Source organism: Sander lucioperca, chromosome 21 (assembly GCF_008315115.2).
Source record: "Sander lucioperca isolate FBNREF2018 chromosome 21, SLUC_FBN_1.2, whole genome shotgun sequence".
In the NCBI taxonomy this organism is placed as follows: Eukaryota; Metazoa; Chordata; class Actinopteri; order Perciformes; family Percidae; genus Sander; species Sander lucioperca.
In genome coordinates this window covers 18,619,056-18,641,928 of record NC_050193.1, presented here as the reverse complement: position 1 = coordinate 18,641,928, position 22,873 = coordinate 18,619,056, and the positions used below count along the sequence as shown (strand labels likewise).

Below are 22,873 nucleotides of genomic sequence, written 5' to 3'. Positions count from 1 at the left end.
AGTATATAGCAGTATGTAGTATATAGCAGTATATAGTATATAGAAGTATATAGCAGTATATAGTATATAGCAGTATATAGTATATAGAAGTATATAGTATATAGAAGTATATAGCAGTATATAGTATATAGCAGTATATAGTATATAGAAGTATATAGTATATAGAAGTATATAGCAGTATATATTATATAGCAGTATATAGTATATAGCAGCATATAGTATATAGAAGTATATAGCAGTATATAGTATATAGCAGCATATAGTATATAGAAGTATATAGTATATAGAAGTATATAGCAGTATATAGTATATAGCAGTATATAGTATATAGAAGTATATAGCAGTATATAGTATATAGCAGTATATAGTATATAGCAGCATATAGTATATAGAAGTATATAGCAGTATATAGTATATAGCAGTATATAGTATATAGCAGTATATAGTATATAGAAGTATATAGCAGTATATAGTATATAGCAGTATATAGTATATAGAAGTATATAGCAGTATGTAGTATATAGCAGTATATAGTATATAGAAGTATATAGTATATAGAAGTATATAGCAGTATATAGTATATAGCAGTATATAGTATATAGCAGTATATAGTATATAGAAGTATATAGAAGTATATAGTATATAGAAGTATATAGCAGTATATAGTATATAGCAGTATATAGAAGTATATAGAAGTATATAGTATATAGAAGTATATAGCAGTATATAGTATATAGAAGTATATAGTATATAGAAGTATATAGTATATAGAAGTATATAGCAGTATATAGTATATAGCAGCATATAGTATATAGAAGTATATAGTATATAGAAGTATATAGCAGTATATAGTATATAGCAGTATATAGTATATAGCAGCATATAGTATATAGAAGTATATAGTATATAGAAGTATATAGCAGTATATAGTATATAGCAGTATATAGTATATAGCAGTATATAGTATATAGAAGTATATAGTATATAGAAGTATATAGCAGTATATAGTATATAGCAGTATATAGTATATAGCAGCATATAGTATATAGAAGTATATAGTATATAGAAGTATATAGCAGTATATAGTATATAGCAGTATATAGTATATAGCAGTATATAGTATATAGAAGTATATAGCAGTATGTAGTATATAGCAGTATATAGTATATAGAAGTATATAGCAGTATATAGTATATAGCAGTATATAGTATATAGAAGTATATAGCAGTATATAGTATATAGCAGTATATAGTATATAGAAGTATATAGTATATAGAAGTATATAGCAGTATATAGTATATAGCAGTATATAGTATATAGCAGCATATAGTATATAGAAGTATATAGCAGTATATAGTATATAGCAGCATATAGTATATAGAAGTATATAGTATATAGAAGTATATAGCAGTATATAGTATATAGCAGTATATAGTATATAGAAGTATATAGCAGTATATAGTATATAGCAGTATATAGTATATAGCAGCATATAGTATATAGAAGTATATAGCAGTATATAGTATATAGCAGTATATAGTATGTAGCAGTATATAGTATATAGAAGTATATAGCAGTATATAGTATATAGCAGTATATAGTATATAGAAGTATATAGCAGTATGTAGTATATAGCAGTATATAGTATATAGAAGTATATAGTATATAGAAGTATATAGCAGTATATAGTATATAGCAGTATATAGTATATAGCAGTATATAGTATATAGAAGTATATAGAAGTATATAGTATATAGAAGTATATAGCAGTATATAGTATATAGCAGTATATAGAAGTATATAGAAGTATATAGTATATAGAAGTATATAGCAGTATATAGTATATAGAAGTATATAGTATATAGAAGTATATAGTATATAGAAGTATATAGCAGTATATAGTATATAGCAGCATATAGTATATAGAAGTATATAGTATATAGAAGTATATAGTATATAGCAGTATATAGTATATAGAAGTATATAGCAGTATATAGTATATAGCAGCATATAGTATATAGAAGTATATAGTATATAGAAGTATATAGCAGTATATAGTATATAGCAGTATATAGTATATAGCAGTATATAGTATATAGAAGTATATAGCAGTATATAGTATATAGCAGCATATAGTATATAGAAGTATATAGTATATAGAAGTATATAGCAGTATATAGTATATAGCAGTATATAGTATATAGAAGTACATAGCAGTATATAGTATATAGCAGTATATAGTATATAGAAGTATATAGCAGTATGTAGTATATAGCAGTATATAGTATATAGAAGTATATAGCAGTATATAGTATATAGCAGTATATAGTATATAGAAGTATATAGTATATAGAAGTATATAGCAGTATATAGTATATAGCAGTATATAGTATATAGCAGCATATAGTATATAGAAGTATATAGCAGTATATAGTATATAGCAGCATATAGTATATAGAAGTATATAGTATATAGAAGTATATAGCAGTATATAGTACATAGCAGTATATAGTATATAGCAGTATATAGTATATAGCAGCATATAGTATATAGAAGTATATAGCAGTATATAGTATATAGCAGTATATAGTATATAGAAGTATATAGCAGTATATAGCAGTATATAGTATATAGCAGTATATAGTATATAGAAGTATATAGCAGTATGTAGTATATAGCAGTATATAGTATATAGAAGTATATAGTATACAGAAGTATATAGCAGTATATAGTATATAGCAGTATATAGTATATAGAAGTATATAGTATATAGAAGTATATAGCAGTATATAGTATATAGCAGTATATAGAAGTATATAGAAGTATATAGTATATAGAAGTATATAGCAGTATATAGTATATAGAAGTATATAGTATATAGAAGTATATAGTATATAGAAGTATATAGCAGTATATAGTATATAGCAGTATATAGTATATAGAAGTATATAGTATATAGAAGTATATAGTATATAGAAGTATATAGTATATAGAAGTATATAGCAGTATATAGTATATAGCAGTATATAGAAGTATATAGAAGTATATAGTATATAGAAGTATATAGCAGTATATAGTATATAGAAGTATATAGAAGTATATAGTATATAGAAGTATATAGCAGTATATAGTATATAGCAGCATATAGTATATAGAAGTATATAGCAGTATATAGTATATAGCAGTATATAGAAGTATATAGAAGTATATAGTATATAGAAGTATATAGTAGTATATAGTATATAGAAGTATATAGTATATAGAAGTATATAGTATATAGAAGTATATAGCAGTATATAGTATATAGCAGCATATAGTATATAGAAGTATATAGTATATAGAAGTATATAGCAGTTTATAGTATATAGAAGTATATAGAAGTATATAGTATATAGAAGTATATAGCAGTATATAGTATATAGCAGCATATAGTATATAGAAGTATATAGTATATAGAAGTATATGGCAGTATATAGTATATAGCAGTATATATAAGTATATAGAAGTATATAGTATATAGAAGTATATAGCAGTATATAGTATATAGCAGCATATAGTATATAGAAGTATATAGTATATAGAAGTATATAGCAGTATATAGTATATAGCAGTATATAGTATATAGAAGTATATAGAAGTATATAGTATATAGAAGTACATAGCAGTATATAGTATATAGCAGTATATAGTATATAGAAATATATAGCAGCATATAGTATATAGCAGTATATAGTATATAGAAGTATATAGAAGTATATAGTATATAGCAGTATATAGTATATAGCAGCATATAGTATATAGAAGTATATAGTAAATAGAAGTATGTAGTATATAGAAGTATATAGCAGTATATAGTATATAGCAGTATATAGTATATAGAAGTATATAGTATATAGAAGTATATAGAAGTATATAGTATATAGCAGTATATAGTATATAGAAGTATATTGCAGTATATAGTATATAGCAGCATATAGTATATAGAAGTATATAGTATATAGAAGTATATAGCAGTATATAGTATATAGCAGTATATAGTATATAGCAGTATATAGTATATAGAAGTATATAGCAGTATATAGTATATAGCAGTATATAGTATATAGCAGCATATAGTATATAGAAGTATATAGTATATAGAAGTATATAGCAGTATATAGTATATAGCAGTATATAGTATATAGCAGTATATAGTATATAGAAGTATATAGCAGTATATAGTATATAGCAGTATATAGTATATAGAAGTATATAGCAGTATGTAGTATATAGCAGTATATAGTATATAGAAGTATATAGCAGTATATAGTATATAGCAGTATATAGTATATAGAAGTATATAGTATATAGAAGTATATAGCAGTATATAGTATATAGCAGTATATAGTACATAGAAGTATATAGTATATAGAAGTATATAGCAGTATATAGTATATAGCAGTATATAGTATATAGCAGCATATAGTATATAGAAGTATATAGCAGTATATAGTATATAGCAGCATATAGTATATAGAAGTATATAGTATATAGAAGTATATAGCAGTATATAGTATATAGCAGTATATAGTATATAGAAGTATATAGCAGTATATAGTATATAGCAGTATATAGTATATAGCAGCATATAGTATATAGAAGTATATAGCAGTATATAGTATATAGCAGTATATAGTATATAGAAGTATATAGCAGTATATAGTATATAGCAGTATATAGTATATAGAAGTATATAGCAGTATATAGTATATAGCAGCATATAGTATATAGAAGTATATAGCAGTATATAGTATATAGCAGCATATAGTATATAGAAGTATATAGTATATAGAAGTATATAGCAGTATATAGTATATAGCAGTATATAGTATATAGAAGTATATAGCAGTATATAGTATATAGCAGTATATAGTATATAGCAGCATATAGTATATAGAAGTATATAGCAGTATATAGTATATAGCAGTATATAGTATATAGAAGTATATAGCAGTATATAGTATATAGCAGTATATAGTATATAGAAGTATATAGCAGTATGTAGTATATAGCAGTATATAGTATATAGAAGTATATAGTATATAGAAGTATATAGCAGTATATAGTATATAGCAGTATATAGTATATAGAAGTATATAGAAGTATATAGTATATAGAAGTATATAGCAGTATATAGTATATAGCAGTATATAGAAGTATATAGAAGTATATAGTATATAGAAGTATATAGCAGTATATAGTATATAGAAGTATATAGCAGTATATAGTATATAGCAGCATATAGTATATAGAAGTATATAGTATATAGAAGTATATAGCAGTATATAGTATATAGCAGTATATAGAAGTATATAGTATATAGAAGTATATAGCAGTATATAGTATATAGCAGTATATAGTATATAGAAGTATATAGAAGTATATAGTATATAGAAGTATATAGCAGTATATAGTATATAGCAGCATATAGTATATAGAAGTATATAGTATATAGAAGTATATAGCAGTATATAGTATATAGCAGTATATAGAAGTATATAGTATATAGAAGTATATAGCAGTATATAGTATATAGAAGTATATAGTATATAGAAGTATATAGCAGTATACAGTATATAGAAGTATATAGTATATAGAAGTATATAGCAGTATATAGTATATAGCAGCATATAGTATATAGAAGTATATAGTATATAGAAGTATATAGCAGTATATAGTATATAGCAGTATATAGAAGTATATAGAAGTATATAGTATATAGAAGTATATAGCAGTATATAGTATATAGCAGCATATAGTATATAGAAGTATATAGTATATAGAAGTATATAGCAGTATATAGTATATAGCAGTATATAGTATATAGAAGTATATAGTATATAGAGTATATAGTATATAGAAGTATGTAGTATATAGCAGTATATAGTATATAGAAGTATATAGCAGTATATAGTATATAGCAGCATATAGTATATAGCAGTATATAGTATATAGAAGTATATAGTATATAGAAGTATATAGTATATAGAAGTATATAGAAGTATATAGTATATAGAAGTATATAGCAGTATATAGTATACAGCAGCATATAGTATATAGAAGTATATAGCAGTATGTAGTATATAGCAGCATATAGTATATAGCAGTATATAGTATATAGAAGTATATAGTATATAGAAGTATATAGCAGTATATAGTATATAGCAGCATATAGTATATAGAAGTATATAGTATATAGAAGTATATAGCAGTATATAGTATATAGCAGTATATAGTATATAGCAGTATATAGTATATAGAAGTATATAGTATATAGAGTATATAGTATATAGAAGTATGTAGTATATAGTAGTATATAGTATATAGCAGTATATAGTATATAGAAGTATATAGCAGTATATAGTATATAGCAGTATATAGTATATAGAAGTATATAGTATATAGAGTATATAGTATATAGAAGTATGTAGTATATAGCAGTATATAGTATATAGCAGTATATAGTATATAGAAGTATATAGCAGTATATAGTATATAGAAGTATATAGCAGTATATAGTATATAGCAGTATATAGTATATAGCAGTATATAGTATATAGAAGTATATAGTATATAGAGTATATAGTATATAGAAGTATGTAGTATATAGTAGTATATAGTATATAGCAGTATATAGTATATAGAAGTATATAGCAGTATATAGTATATAGCAGTATATAGTATATAGCAGTATATAGTATATAGAAGTATATAGTATATAGAAGTATGTAGTATATAGCAGTATATAGTATATAGCAGTATATAGTATATAGAAGTATATAGCAGTATATAGTATATAGAAGTATATAGCAGTATATAGTATATAGCAGTATATAGTATATAGCAGTATATAGTATATAGAAGTATATAGTATATAGAGTATATAGTATATAGAAGTATGTAGTATATAGCAGTATATAGTATATAGCAGTATATAGTATATAGCAGTATATAGTATATAGAAGTATATAGAAGTATATAGTATATAGAAGTATATAGCAGTATATAGTATATAGCAGCATATAGTATATAGAAGTATATAGTATATAGAAGTATATAGCAGTATATAGTATATAGCAGTATATAGAAGTATATAGTATATAGAAGTATATAGCAGTATATAGTATATAGAAGTATATAGTATATAGAAGTATATAGCAGTATACAGTATATAGAAGTATATAGTATATAGAAGTATATAGTATATAGAAGTATATAGCAGTATATAGTATATAGCAGCATATAGTATATAGAAGTATATAGTATATAGAAGTATATAGCAGTATATAGTATATAGCAGTATATAGAAGTATATAGAAGTATATAGTATATAGAAGTATATAGCAGTATATAGTATATAGCAGCATATAGTATATAGAAGTATATAGTATATAGAAGTATATAGCAGTATATAGTATATAGCAGTATATAGTATATAGAAGTATATAGTATATAGAGTATATAGTATATAGAAGTATGTAGTATATAGCAGTATATAGTATATAGAAGTATATAGCAGTATATAGTATATAGCAGCATATAGTATATAGCAGCATATAGTATATAGAAGTATATAGAAGTATATAGTATATAGAAGTATATAGCAGTATATAGTATACAGCAGCATATAGTATATAGCAGTATATAGTATATAGAAGTATATAGTATATAGAAGTATATAGCAGTATATAGTATATAGAAGTATATAGTATATAGAAGTATATAGCAGTATATAGTATATAGCAGTATATAGTATATAGCAGTATATAGTATATAGAAGTATATAGTATATAGAGTATATAGTATATAGAAGTATGTAGTATATAGTAGTATATAGTATATAGCAGTATATAGTATATAGAAGTATATAGCAGTATATAGTATATAGCAGTATATAGTATATAGCAGTATATAGTATATAGAAGTATATAGTATATAGAGTATATAGTATATAGAAGTATGTAGTATATAGCAGTATATAGTATATAGCAGTATATAGTATATAGAAGTATATAGCAGTATTTAGTATATAGAAGTATATAGCAGTATATAGTATATAGCAGTATATAGTATATAGCAGTATATAGTATATAGAAGTATATAGTATATAGAGTATATAGTATATAGAAGTATGTAGTATATAGTAGTATATAGTATATAGCAGTATATAGTATATAGAAGTATATAGCAGTATATAGTATATAGCAGTATATAGTATATAGCAGTATATAGTATATAGAAGTATATAGTATATAGAAGTATGTAGTATATAGCAGTATATAGTATATAGCAGTATATAGTATATAGAAGTATATAGCAGTATATAGTATATAGAAGTATATAGCAGTATATAGTATATAGCAGTATATAGTATATAGCAGTATATAGTATATAGCAGTATATAGTATATAGAGTATATAGTATATAGAAGTATGTAGTATATAGAAGTATATAGAAGTATGTAGTATATAGCAGTATATAGTATATAGCAGTATATAGTATATAGAAGTATATAGCAGTATGTAGTGTACCTCTTCTCTCCACCGTTCGGATACACTTCTCCAGGAACTTGGGGATGGTGGCGTTCTCTCTGTGACAGAGCGTGTCCAGGTGACAGCCAAACACGTTGTCTGAAACACACAGCACCACGATGATGATGATGATGATGATGATGATGATGATGATGATGACATCACATACACTTCCTGTTGTGGGTCACCATGGAAACAGCTTACCTCTGATGTAGCCCTTCTCCTTGACGCTTTGCAGTGTCGGCCTTCGCTGGAGGAAGCGCCGGAGTTTGGTCCGAACTCGCGTCTGCTCCGAGTCGGCGGTTCCTGTTGACGTCCGGCTCGCTAGAGCACGGGAGAAGATGAAGAAGAAACATTTCAGTGATAGAACATCCATCTCCTCTGTGTCATAACATGACTTAGAGCTCTCTGGGAGCCAGTGTCAGGGTCTCTGAAGGGACTTTTAGTTGGTTGAATCCCACCCATGTTGGGACTTTATTTTGAAAAGACACTGTTTATAGTTTGGTTGAATCCCGCCCATGTTGGGACTTTATTTTGACACTGTTTATGTAACGAGGGGAAGCTGACTGGTCCAGAGCTGCCGCTGTGCCGTAGCCTGACCAGTTGGGAGTGACCAGGGACAGATGAAGACCATGTGATAGGATCTGAAAGCACAGGGACTCACCAGTCCTCTTCCTGTCTTTGTCCTCTTTATCTGAAGCAGCTTCGTCCTCGTCCTCCGTCAGATTACCCTGATCCTGAAACACACACTACAGCTGAGACCTGAGAGGGTGTGTGTGTGTGTGTGTGTGTGTGTCTGTGTGTGTGTGTGTGTGTGTGTGTGTGTGTGTGTGTGTGTGTGTGTGTCTGTGTGTGTGTGTGTGTCTGTGTGTGTGTGTGTGTGTGTGTGTGTGTGTGTCTGTGTGTGTCTGTGTGTGTGTGTGTGTGTGTGTCTGTGTGTGTCTGTGTGTGTGTGTGTGTGTGTGTGTGTGTGTGTGTGTGTATGTGTATGTGTGTGTGTGTGTGTGTGTGTGTGTGTGTGTGTGTGTGTGTGTTACCAGCTGTCTGATGGTGTCCTGCATCACTTTGAGCCAGTCGGTGATGATGCTCTCCGTGTCGTACTGCATCAAATACTCGCAGCCGTGACGTGTCTTCAGCTGCACAGACAACAACACACACACAGGTTACTACAGCAACCGTTGCCATGGTGAGAGAACACTGAGAAGTGCGTGTAGTGGGCGTGGTAGCGGGTGGCGTACCTCCAGGACGTTCTTCTTGGAGGACTTGTCCTTGGCGGCACGGCCCACCGAGGCTCCTCGCAGCTCCACCGTGTACTCTGGAACTATCTGAGATGATTTATTCTGAAGGGCAGCACACAGGAAGTCATCAGCATCCAATCACACTGTTGTTGTTATATTTAATATCCTCAAACAGAATGTGCAAATGTTTTTTTACAGTTTTTTTTTACAGTTTTCAGCAGTGACGTGTTAACATTCTGAGTTTTATTTTAATTGGTTTGAAATCGGCTAAAGATTGTCCGTGTGCAGATGTTGCGTGTGCAGATGGTGCGTGGCCCTGCTGAAGGCTTATATATGTGATAATGAGATGCTGTGTGGTGGGTCTTACAGCGGTGCCGGGGGGGGCAGATTTGGGGTCTCTGTGGAAGGTGAGAATCCCTCCGTGCAGGACGGTCCACGACTGACTCCAGTTCTTCCTGTCAGACACAAAAACACACAACATCCCATCATATATATGAACATCACGGAGAAGACTCTGTCCTTCACTCACAAACACAGATAAAGAATGGCTCACCTGATCTTTTTGCCGTTATCAGCTACTTTGGTCTTATTCATGATGCCTGCTTTCTCCAGCAGATGGCACTGCAGAGACACAGAGACAGGTAAACATGGGAGTGGTGTGTGTGTGTGTGTGTGTGTGTGTGTGTGTGTGTGTGTGTGTGTGTGTGTGTGTGTGTGTGTGTGTGTGTGTGTGTGTGTGTGAACCATCACCAGAGCTTCAGGAGTTTTGGTTAGTGGTTGGTTGAAAAACTTTCTGGTATAATAAGTATCATTTTGGGAAAAATACTTTCATTAAATCTTGTTTTTTTTTTTTTTTAGAAAATCATTTTGTTTTAAAATAATTGCACAGCGTGCTCTTGAGAAATCTAATCTTTATTCAGATCACGCGTTAGTGAATAAGATGTTAGTTTGATTCTTCGTTAGTTAGAACAACGGTTAGTAAAAACACCCGGCCCCATGGAAACGTTTCCATGGTAACTACAGGAGAGCTGACCCATGACCACCAGACAGACACCCGACAGCCAATCAGGGCGCGGCACGTACATGTGGCTGGCGGGAGCCGACGGTCCGGTCGGACAGATTCCTCTTCAGGGCGGGTCTGTCAGGAAGCTAACGGGATGACATCACAGGGTGACATCACACGGAGTGGACCAATGAATGATGGGTGATGGACAGAAGAACAGACGGACAGGGTTGAGAGGAAAGATGAGACCGTCTCTACGTGTTTGCAAAAGTTATCTTCACACAAAAAAGTTTTTCAAAAAGCTGCAGAAAAAAAGTTTAAAAAAAAGTCAAAATAGAGTTAAAAAAGTTTGGAAAAAACAAAGCATAAAAAAAACCCCAGGTAAAAACGTTGAAAAATAGTCTGAAAAATTTAAAGAACAGACGTTTTAACAGTAAAGGAGAGACAGGTGAGACAGGTCAGTGTGTGAGACAGGTGAGAGTGAGAGACAGGTGAGTGTGTGAGACAGGTGAGTGTGTGAGAGACAGGTGAATGTGTGAGAGACAGGTGAGTGAGTATGAGGGACAGGTGAGTGTGTGAGAGACAGGTGAGTGTGTGTGTGAGAGACAGGTGAGTGTGTGTGTGAGAGACAGGTGAGTGTGTGAGAGACAGGTGAGTGTGTGAGAGACAGGTGAGTGAGTGTGAGGGACAGGTGAGTGTGTGAGAGACAGGTGAGTGAGAGACAGGTGAGTGTGTGAGAGACAGGTGAGTGAGAGACAGGTGTGTGTGAGAGACAGGTGAGTGTGTGAGAGACAGGTGAGTGTGTGAGAGACAGGTGAGTGAGTGTGAGGGACAGGTGAGTGTGTGAGAGACAGGTGAGTGAGAGACAGGTGAGTGTGTGAGAGACAGGTGAGTGAGAGACAGGTGTGTGTGAGAGACAGGTGAGTGTGTGAGAGACAGGTGTGTGTGTGTGAGAGACAGGTGAGTGTGTGAGAGACAGGTGTGTGTGTGTGTGTGTGAGAGACAGGTGAGTGTGTACCTGTTGACTGTCTGGAGATTGTCTCTTGTTGGAGATGTCGGTGAAGTCAGAGACGTTCCTCCGGTGGCTCGGAGTGAACGTCTGAAACACACAAACTGTTTTTATTAGTCAAACTTTGATATAAGCATTGAAAAAAATGTTTAAAATGCGTTTTTTTAAACCCATTAAAATAGCGTTGTCTTGAGAAGTTATCTTGCTGTTTGACTCACGTCTTCGGCCACGCTGTGTCTCCAGTTCCTGGCCGACGCCATCGTTCCCTCCTCAGAAACTCCGTTTCCCATCAGCCTCTGGGGCAGAGACGGAATCTGGAACAATCAAAGAACCGTTAATTAGAGAAGAAGGCTGCGTCGGCCAGACGTCCTGATGTGTTGCCTGGTTACCTCCTGTAGGTGGGCTCTGGGAATCAGCGGCACCGCCATCGGCTGCTGCTGAGGATTCTGGGAAAAACAAAGACGGACATTTAATATTCAAGATGACGAGATAGAGAGAGTGAGTGTGTGTGTTTGGTGTGTGTGTGTGTATGTGTATGTGTGTGTGTGTGTGTCTGTCTGTCTGTCTCTGTGTGTGTGTGTGTGTGTGTGTGGTTGTGTGTGTGTACCGTTGTGAAGACGTTGTCATTGTGGAGGTTAACAGGATAATCTTCCTCTGGCAGTGGAGGCTTCAGTTTAAACACATAAGCACAATTATTAAACATGTTGAAACACGTTAAACATTATAAACATGACTGGTTTCACTGATATTTATTTACTTTCTTTTCGATATTTCACACAATAGAACATGTGTAGGTAACCATGTTGATGCTGATTTATTCTGGAATCAGACAGCAGCCTTCTGACTCTCAGCCGGCTCTGTGTCTTTGCAGTGTGGGGAGTAAATGCAGCTCTGTGTCTGTGCAGTGTGGGGAGTAAATGCAGCTCTGTGTCTTTGCAGTGTGGGGAGTAAATACAGCTCTGTGTCTTTGCAGTGTGGGGAGTAAATGCAGCTCTGTGTCTGTGCAGTGTGGGGAGTAAATGCAGCTCTGTGTCTGTGCAGTGTGGGGAGTAAATGCAGCTCTGTGTCTGTGCAGTGTGGGGAGTAAATGCAGCTCTGTGTCTTTGCAGTGTGGGGACTAAATGCAGCTCTGTGTCTGTGCAGTGTGGGGAGTAAATGCAGCTCTGTGTCTTTGCAGTGTGGGGAGTAAATGCAGCGCTGTGTCTGCAGTGTGGGGAGTAAATGCAGCTCTGTGTCTGTACAGTGTGGGGAGTAAATGCAGCTCTGTGTCTGTGCAGTGTGGGGAGTAAATGCAGCTCTGTGTCTGTGCAGTGTGGGGAGTAAATGCAGCTCTGTGTCTGTACAGTGTGGGGAGTAAATGCAGCTCTGTGTCTGTGCAGTGTGGGGAGTAAATGCAGCTCTGTGTCTGTGCAGTGTGGGGAGTAAATGCAGTGCTGTGTCTGCAGTGTGGGGAGTAAATGCAGCTCTGTGTCTGTACAGTGTGGGGAGTAAATGCAGCTCTGTGTCTGCAGTGTGGGGAGTAAATGCAGCTCTGTGTCTGCAGTGTGGGGAGTAAATGCAGCTGTGTCTTTGCAGTGTGGGGAGTAAATGCAGCTCTGTGTCTGTGCAGTGTGGGGAGTAAATGCAGCGCTGTGTCTGCAGTGTGGGGAGTAAATAAAGCTCTGTGTCTGCAGTGTGGGGAGTAAATGCAGCTCTGTGTCTTTGCAGTGTGGGGAGTAAATGCAGCTCTGTGTCTGCAGTGTGGGGAGTAAATGCAGCTCTGTGTCTTTGCAGTGTGAGGAGTAAACGCAGCAGAATGGTGTTTGGCTTCCCTGTGTGTTGCCATGGTGAGGAGACCCTCCACTCATTTACCTGAGTTAATATACTGCCCACACTAGAGAGGCACAGAGCCGGTTTAAATTGTGCAACATTTCACTTTAAATGTCTTCCCCCAAACAATGAATCATGCGATTCATTCAGATGTCAAAACAGTCTTTTTTGTCCCGAGTACTTTCACACAAAACGGCATTTTTACTCGGTGAACGAGGTTGAATTTTCTGAGCTTAAAGACATCAACCAATCACATTGTGTGGTTTAATTACGAGGATCATAACAACAACACAGAGGCTGCTGTCCTAACTACAGACTGCACAGATGGAAAACTTTATTACTCCATTCAACCCTGACAAAGGCAGCATTTACCAGAGGCAATCTTTCCATTCTTGCCTTTCACAATAAAAACCCTAGACATATGCTACAATGTTCTCCAGAGGGAATTTAATTAATCTGGCCCCCGGTGTGTTACATTTAACCCTCCTTGACCCATTTTCTAAAAGTTTCTATATCAGAAATTTGGGTTTCTTTCAACCAAATTGTCAAAAGAAAATAACGGGGATGGTTCCATACGACGCTCTTCACAAGTTAAATAAATGATCGGTTCACTACTTTCATTGAATTTGGCTGTTTGATTTGATTCAATTTTATAGCATTTGATGAAAAATGTATGAATGAACGTCAGAAAAAGGGGGAAAGAAATCGACAAAAACATCAGATAATATGACAAAAACGTCAGGAAAAGTGACAAAACTGTTGAAAAAGACAACCAAAAAGTTTTTTTTAAATTTTGACCCAGAAAAACATAAAGTTGCATGGATAACACGAGGGTTAAATCTGGAAGACTTGAGTCATCTAAAAGCAGACTTGTGTCTGGCTCGTACCGGGCCTTCGGAGGGCTTCCTGTTGGCGGTGGATCCTGGGGGTGAGGGGGACTCCGGAGCGTCCCAGGACGTGGCTCCTGAAGCGGGGTTATAGTAATAAAACCTCCCGGAGACTTCGTCCACCAGCTGCTCCCAAACACAGGAACCCTGATAGGAAGCATACACGGTTTACTTTAAGTAGAATATTACTACTCTACTTTAGTTAGGAAGACGACAGGTGTGTTTCTACCGCTCCATAGAGAGCAGACTGCCTGCTAGATCTGCACACTTCCCCAAAACTAGTCTGACTGAAAGAAAGCCCCGAGCAAACAGACACTCTCTGTTTACAACCTTTACAAACTAACAGACTCAGAAACACAGAACTGCACTTAACACTGCTCGAGATTTAGGGATGAATTCTGCAGAAAATGTCATTTTTACTTTCTTTCACATATTTTCATAGTGACATACAGGGCCCTATCTCGCACCCGGCGCAGCGCAAAGCCCAACCTAAGTGTCTTTGCTAGTTTAAGACCGACGCAGTTGTCAGTTTCCCGTCCAGTGCCCACGTCGTTTAAGTAGAAAATGCACCTGCTCCCATCTGTAGCCCATGGTTGTGCTGGTCTTACAGGGAGGTGTGTTCAAGTGCATTTTGGGCATGCTGGTCTTACAGGGAGGTGTGTTCAGGTGCATTCTGGGAATATTGCTATCTTGAGGCAGTGGGAAGTGATGGTGCCATTGACCAACAAAAACCTAACGCAGCGCGCATGGACACACTCTAAACGCACCTGCACCAGGCGCTTCACGCCGTGCTCTTAGATCGTTAAAATAGGGCCCATAGGCTCTTTTACAGTATATGTATTTAGTCATCTGTTTTGCACGTTTGCTGATGTTTGCACACGTACTATAAAAATAAAGACTACTTCTACTTGGTCATTAACATGGCGGCTGGTGACTCGTACCTGCGAGGAGGCGGGGGAGACCAGAGGGGAGGGGGAGGGGGAGCACCCTCTGGACCGGTCCATGTCTGCAGACGGCGGGGGGGTGGACCCGCGGGGGTCGGACCACGTGGTCTGTTTACTCACAGGATGGAAATAAAACACCTTCCCGCTGTCCTGGTCTGTGTGCACCTGACAGACAGACAGACAGACAGACAGACAGACAGACAGACAGACAGATATACAGAGAGACAGACAGGCAGGCAGACAGATAGACAGACAGACAAACAGACAGGCAGGCAGGCAGGCAGGCAGGCAGGCAGACAGACAGACAGACAGACAGACAGACAGACAGGCAGATATACAGAGAGACAGACAGACAGAAAGACAGACAGACAGACATATATACAGAGAGACAGACAGACAGACAGGCAGATATACAGAGAGACAGACAGACAGACAGATATACAGAGAGACAGACAGGCAGACAGACAGATATACAGAGAGACAGACAGGCAGACAGACAGATATACAGAGAGACAGACAGGCAGACAGACAAACAGGCAGGCAGGCAGACAGACAGGCAGACAGACAGACAAACAGACAGGCAGACAGGATTTAGATGTTTTTTATGTGAATTAAGTAATATGGAATGAAAAATGTCTCATGGAAACAGTAAATTTGATAGAAGTTCATGAATATCGACACATTTGTACGTTGGATCTCAGGAGTTCCTCTGAGTTGGTAAACGGTGGATGTGATGAACGCTGATGGAAACATTATTTGGAGAATAAATGATGAATTGTGATTACGTTTTAAGTCATTTTATGGTTGCAACCTGCCATAAAAAGAAGAACTTTTAGGTCATCTCCTCCTTCTCTGCAGACACGGGGGTGTTAACAGAGTCAGATAGAAGAGGACCAACGAGGAGACCAGAGAGTGAAATAGAACTGCTGTTGTAGACACGTGCACCTGCATCATCATAGCGATGTTTTCATAGCGTCATTGTTGTCTTAATATAGCTGGATATGACACATAAACACTATTACATCTGGTGTAATATTAATCATCTGTAGATTGACGGTGTCATGCAAACTTTGTTCCATAATGTTAGTTTGAATGTTGAGCGATTCAGTTCGAAAATGAATGGACCTTGAAATGTCTCAAATCTATTCCAAATACCGATCTGACTGCAAACAGCATGTGACGTCATCACGCAGGTTATTATTGGCTTTAAAGCCGTTGGATGGAAACATTATTCACATCAATGTTTTTACAACTTCAGATCATTTGACTGACAAGTGGAGAGAAACTTTGCTAAAGAGACCATGCTCTTTAGTATTTATTTATTAACCTGAACACACAGACTTCATTTTTTGTTTGGAAGGGGGATCCGAGGGAGGGGGAAGGCAGAAATGATTCGGGGCGCTGGAAGCCCCAGCACCCCCGTCTTGGAGCCCCAGTACCAGTGCCTGGGAGCCCCAGTACCTGCACCACTGGAAGCCCCAGTCAAGGCGCCTGGGAGCCCCAGTACCAGTGTCTGGGAGCCCCAGTACCAGCACCACTGGAAGCCCCAGTCAAGGCGCCTGGGAGCCCCAGTACCAGTGCCTGGGAGCCCCAGTACCAGCACCACTGGAAGCCCCAGTCAAGGCACCTGGGAGCCCCAGTACCAGTGCCTGGGAGCCCCAGTACCAGCACCACTGGAAGCCCCAGTCAAGGCGCCTGGGAGCCCCAGTACCAGCGGTGCTGGGAGCCAGAGTACCAGCGCCTGGGAGCCCCAGTACCAGCGGTGCTGAGAGCCCCAGTACTAGCGGTGCTGGGAGCCCCAGTACCAGCGCCTGGGAGCCCCAGTACCAGCGATGCCCTATCAAAACCGCTCAAGTAATTATTATTTAAAAGTGGTTCTGCAGCCTTCACCGAACAAGTTGTGCAGGTGAAACTTTCCAGGTCAGTAGATAGTGAGACACGTAACTGGGAAAGGAAAAGTGACAGGAAGGGTTACATATAACTAACTCAAGACAGTTCTTCCCTATTGGCCACTGAGGCTCTGTGCCAAATTCAGCATCAATCTGCCACTAGATGGCGCTGCTTTCATTTAAAATAATAATAATATAATAATAATATATATATATGCAAAGGCCCACTTTTTCAAACTCTTTTTAGACTGTGAGTCCAATCTGGATGAAACATTTGCTCCGGTTTGGAATGAAAAGCTTTTTTAAACGTTTATCTGTTGAAGTGCCTCTGAGCCAGGCAGCGAAGCATCAGCTGTTCCTCAGAAACATGTGAGCTGTAAACTGAAGGGATCCGATTCCAGCCATGAAACTTTAATGAGCTCAGCACAGAGAGACTGAAACATGAGGCACAGAGGGATGGGTTTGGGAAAACATGGCAATGAATTCAGTTTAGGGCGTGTCCAAATCCACTTTTGCTAGTTTGACGGCTGAAAAAAGGGTCCGTGTGCTGGACGCATGGTTCAAAAAGGTTGTACTTAGTGTCTTCATTAATCAGAGGTGTGTTTTGGGCGTAACATGCAATAAACCAATCAGAGATCATCTCCCATTCCCTTTAAAAGCCAGGCGCGTTTGGACCTTGGAGCATTGCTAGTATGATGGAGGATTGGCACCGTAATATTTTTATTTGTAATCTTCTGCATGTGTGTGTGCTGCTGTGCGTCCCTGTGTGTGTAACAAGCATAGTGTGTGCGCGATGTGCACGAGCCTAGGAGCATTTTACTAATGCTCTGTTAAAATAACAATGAAATGCTGCGTTATTGACTTTAGACCAGGTTTTTGTTGGTCAGTGGTGCCATCACTTCCCACTGCCTCAAGATAGCAATACTCCCAGAATGCACCTGAACACACCTCCCTGTAAGACCAGCAGAATGCACCTGAACACACCTCCCTGTAAGACCAGCACGCCCAGAATGCACCTGAACACACCTCCCTGTAAGACCAGCACGCCCAGAATTCATCTGAACACACCTCCCTGTAAGACCAGTACGCCCAGAATGCACCTGAACACACCTCCCTGTAAGACCAGCAGAATGCACCTGAACACACCTCCCTGTAAGACCAGCAGAATGCACCTGACACAGCTCCCTGTAAGACCAGCACGCCCAGAATGCACCTGAACACACCTCCCTGTAAGACCAGCACGCCCAGAATTCACCTGAACACACCTCCCTGTAAGACCAGTACGCCCAGAATGCACCTGAACACACCTCCCTGTAAGACCAGCACGCCCAGAATTCACCTGAACACACCTCCCTGTAAGACCAGTACGCCCAGAATGCACCTGAACACACCTCCCTGTAAGACCAGCCCACCCATGGGCCACAGATGGGTGCAGGTGCATTTGCTCTTTAAACGACGTGGGCGCTGGACGGGAAACTGACAATTGGGTCGGTCTTAAACTAGCAAAGACGCTTGGGTCGGGCTTTGAGCTGCGCCGGGTGTAGGATAGGGCCCAAAGTTTTAGTAGTAGTAGTAGCTTTATAGTAGTAGTTAGTATTGGAGCAATGACAGCAGCTGGTTGCTAGTAATACGTTATTCAAACTAAACTAAGTGTGTGACGGGAGTAGAAAACCTACCAAATATTTCAGCTTACCTGCCAGCCATCCTGTGGGCGGAGTGGGGAGGCGGGCCTTATCATCCCGGAGGAGGAGCCTGGTGGTGATGGGGCAGGGCCTGGTGGCGGCGATGGCGGGAAGACGACGCCAGAGACGGAGATCTGAGGGAGGGACGCTTTCTTCAGAGAGGAGACGTTAGCGTAGACGGGCGAGAGCGGGGCTGCCTCAGGACCAGTCTGAGAATCAATCATATTATAACACAACGTAAACAAACTGGAACTCACAGACAGAAACAGAACGCAGAGCTATCTGGCACTAAAGACACCCAACACCCCACAGATACACGTTATGGAATGTGTTGGTCTGTCTGTAACTGATGGTGTGTGTTGTCCCAAACAGGTCTCTCTTGAGGATGATTACCTGTATGAATAAAGGTTAAATTAAATATATAATATCTATGCTACAGACATCATGGCTCCCCAAACAGGAGCACCTCTGCCAGCTGACACAAAGACCAAGTCGAAGCTGCAGCCAGTCCCAACTAAATATTTCTCCAAATTCAAACACAAACATCCCAAATTTGACCCAATGACCAAAAATGCCAATCCTGTTGAGAGAGCACACAGAGAGCTGCAGTCTAGCAGCAGAGTATGTCTTTACCTGCCGCACGGACACACACGCACGCACACACGCACACACGCACGCGCAAGCACTAATAGTTTTCTGTTTGTGTTTCATGATGTTTTCCTCGTTAACTCTGACAGTCTTTCTCTGGGTGGAGGGACAGGAAGGACCACTCCTATGTTTTATAAACACACACACACACACACACACACACACACACACACACACACACACACACACACACACAAACACAAACACCAAACAAACAGCCTCTTTCTTTTCTTTCTGTTGAACAATAATAGTTGAACTTCTTTCACTGACTTATTAAATTAATCTCCATTCATCAGTTTGAGTCATTTTGTGTGAAACCTGTAAGTGACATTTGAAAAGCAGGACTTTGACTAATTGTCCTGTTGTCCAATTTATCTGTCAGCTCTCTCCCTATTCTGTCTTTCTTTTCTAATCTCTGTAGCTCTATCTTCTGGCTCTTCTGTCTGCCTTCTGCTCTGGTTGTCTTCCTTTCTTCTGTCTTTGTATTTTTTAACATCTACAGATGAACAAACATTTGTAACCCATGTATAATCATGTATGTTATTAGTTTGCACTGTGCCCTTCTTCAGTAAGCTGAGGTGACTGTAACAGAGTAGTCTCCAGTTTAAAGGATCAGGTGAATGTGTAACAGCCTGTCAGCTGACTGCAGATCAGCTCTTTAAACAGAACAACAGCCTGAAACACAACGTTAAAGTCTTCCATCTGTTTGTTTTAAGTCAACTAAAAGTTAACCTCTAGTTCAGGAGGAGTGGACTTACCCATAATGCCTCTGTTTGTGTCTGTAAAGTCTCCTCAACATCAAACTCAAAGTGTGGAACCGGTCTGTAACTGAAGCTGGCAGACTGCTGCCTGTAGTCCCGCCCCCTGCCTCTGGGCAGCCTGTAGTCCCGCCCCCTGTGACAGTGTTGTTTGTATTATTCATCACTGGCCCAATTATCTGTTCAATTTAAAATGTTCCCCACCAAAGTCACTTTTTATCCGCAAATTGGCGGGTTGGCGGTTGTCATTTTAAAGCCAGCCCTGAACTCCAGGAGGCTCCTCAAACTACACAACTCAGCAGTCAGACTCCAACTCCCACAATGCACCACAGAGCGCCACAGGAAGTCCTTCCTGCCTATATATATATATATATATATATATATATATATATATATATATATATATATATATATATATATATATATATATATATATGTTGTATGCTAATGCTGTAAACTAAGAAAGCTTTCAAAAATATAAATAATGATTGTTTATTTTTATCAATTTACAAAATGCAAAGTGAGCGAACAAAAGAAATTCTACTGCCATCTACTGTCTGGAGAAGATGTCCAGCAGTGCCATCAGCTCAGAACTGGTAGAAACAAGTGGAACCCAGGTACACCCATCTACTGTCTGGAGAAGATGTCCAGCAGGGCCATCAGCTCAGAACTGGTAGAAACCAATGGGACCCAGGTACACCCATCTACTGTCTGGAGAAGATGTCCAGCAGTGCCATCAGCTCAGAACTGGTAGAAACCAGTGGGACCCAGGTACACCCATCTACTGTCTGGAGAAGATGTCCAGCAGTGCCATCAGCTCAGAACTGGTAGAAACCAGTGGGACCCAGGTACACCCATCTACTGTCAGGAGAAGATGTCCAGCAGTGCCATCAGCTCAGAACTGGTAGAAACCAGTGGGACCCAGGTACACCCATCTACTGTCTGGAGAAGATGTCCAGCAGTGCCATCAGCTCAGAACTGGTAGAAACCAGTGGGACCCAGGTACACCCATCTACTGTCTGGAGAAGATGTCCAGCAGTGCCATCAGCTCAGAACTGGTAGAAACCAGTGGGACCCAGGTACACCCATCTACTGTCTGGAGAAGATGTCTAGAAGTGGTCTTCATGGAAGAGTTGCAGCCAAAAAGCCATACCTCCGACATAGAAACAAGGCCAAGAGACTCAACTATGCACGAAAACATAGGAACTGGGGTGCAGACAAATGGCAGCAGGTGCTCTGGACTGATGAAATATTTGGCTGTAGCAGAAGGCCGGTTGTTGGCTGAAGGGCTGGAGAGCGGTACAATAATGTTCTGTTCATTCACTGCATTTTGTTTATTGATGAAAATAAACTATTAACACTTCCATTTTTGAAAGCATTCTTAGTTTACAGCATGTCTTCATATCTGCCTAAAACTTTTGCACAGTACTATATGCATATATATATATGCATATAGTACTGTGCAAAAGTATATATATATATATATACATATATATATATATATATATATATATATATATATATATATATATATATATATATTAGGGGTGGGAATCACCAGAGGCCTCACAATACAATATCATCACGATACTTATGTCACGATACGATATTATTGCGATTTTAAACATATTGCAATATTCTGCGATAGATTTCAATTTATTACCTTTTTTCTAACTTCAAATTTTTCCCAAATTCAAATTATGTCCCCAAAAGAAAACTTTGTCAACTTCTGTTTTATCTAAAAAGATACATTTCTCTCTTTGTTTATCTCATGTCGTGTGTGTGTGTGTGTGTGTGTGTGTGTGTGTCTCTGTGTGTGTGTGTGTGTGTGTGTGTGTGTGTGTGTGTGTGTCTCTGTGTCTCTGTGTGTGTGTGTGTGTGTGTGTCTCTGTGTGTGTCTGTCTGTCTGTGTGTGTGTGTGTGTGTGTGTGTGTGTGTGTCTGTGTGTGTCTGTGTGTGTGTGTGTGTGTGTGTAACACTACCTTTTAACTAAACCTTTTAATCTTTTTGTAAACATTTGACAGCGTGTATCTCCTGCAGGCGTCGCTGCAGCGCCGCTCTCTCCCAGTTTCCTGTCCGACCCTGAACACATCCTGCCGGCTGTGACATCACTACATCCTGCTGACCTCATCACATCCTGCTATGACATCACACTGACCCTGACCTCCCTCCCTTTGGTTTTAAAGAAGAGAAACTAAGAATGAACACCAAAAGTAAATGAAATAATGATAAGAAATTAATTTTAAAAAATTAAACTAAAATAATAGATGTATAATATATGAAAGGATTTATCTAAACATTAAATTAAAGATTTAATTAAAACCATTTAAAATGAATAAAAAATTATAAATAAAAAACTAATTAAAAATCAATTAAATAAAAATGAAAATTAATAGTTTTTTCTAAATAAAAATAATTAAATAATAATTGAAAAAT

The 22,873-nt window shown here is 37.0% G+C and overlaps 1 protein-coding gene across 6 annotated transcripts in view; it reads right to left on the bottom strand.

Annotated features, from left to right (window-relative positions):
- arhgap27l (Rho GTPase activating protein 27, like) overlaps positions 1-22,873 on the bottom strand; it is a 70,310-nt gene that overhangs the window by 12,719 nt on the left and 34,718 nt on the right. For 5 of the 6 annotated variants that reach the window (XM_035996628.1, XM_035996627.1, XM_035996631.1 and 2 more), the window contains 15 exons: positions 19,043-19,240; positions 15,458-15,625; positions 14,517-14,663; positions 12,428-12,487; positions 12,210-12,266; positions 12,039-12,134; positions 11,830-11,910; positions 10,892-10,957; positions 10,362-10,429; positions 10,176-10,263; positions 9,809-9,910; positions 9,608-9,706; positions 9,235-9,307; positions 8,775-8,894; positions 8,571-8,669 (listed from right to left, as the gene is read on the bottom strand). In XM_035996628.1, the coding sequence (XP_035852521.1) occupies positions 8,571-8,669; positions 8,775-8,894; positions 9,235-9,307; positions 9,608-9,706; positions 9,809-9,910; positions 10,176-10,263; positions 10,362-10,429; positions 10,892-10,957; positions 11,830-11,910; positions 12,039-12,134; positions 12,210-12,266; positions 12,428-12,487; positions 14,517-14,663; positions 15,458-15,625; positions 19,043-19,240 (1,522 nt within the window). The remainder of the gene's footprint in view (positions 1-8,570; positions 8,670-8,774; positions 8,895-9,234; positions 9,308-9,607; positions 9,707-9,808; positions 9,911-10,175; positions 10,264-10,361; positions 10,430-10,891; positions 10,958-11,829; positions 11,911-12,038; positions 12,135-12,209; positions 12,267-12,427; positions 12,488-14,516; positions 14,664-15,457; positions 15,626-19,042; positions 19,241-22,873) is intronic. The other variant, XM_035996632.1, reaches the window with a different exon arrangement.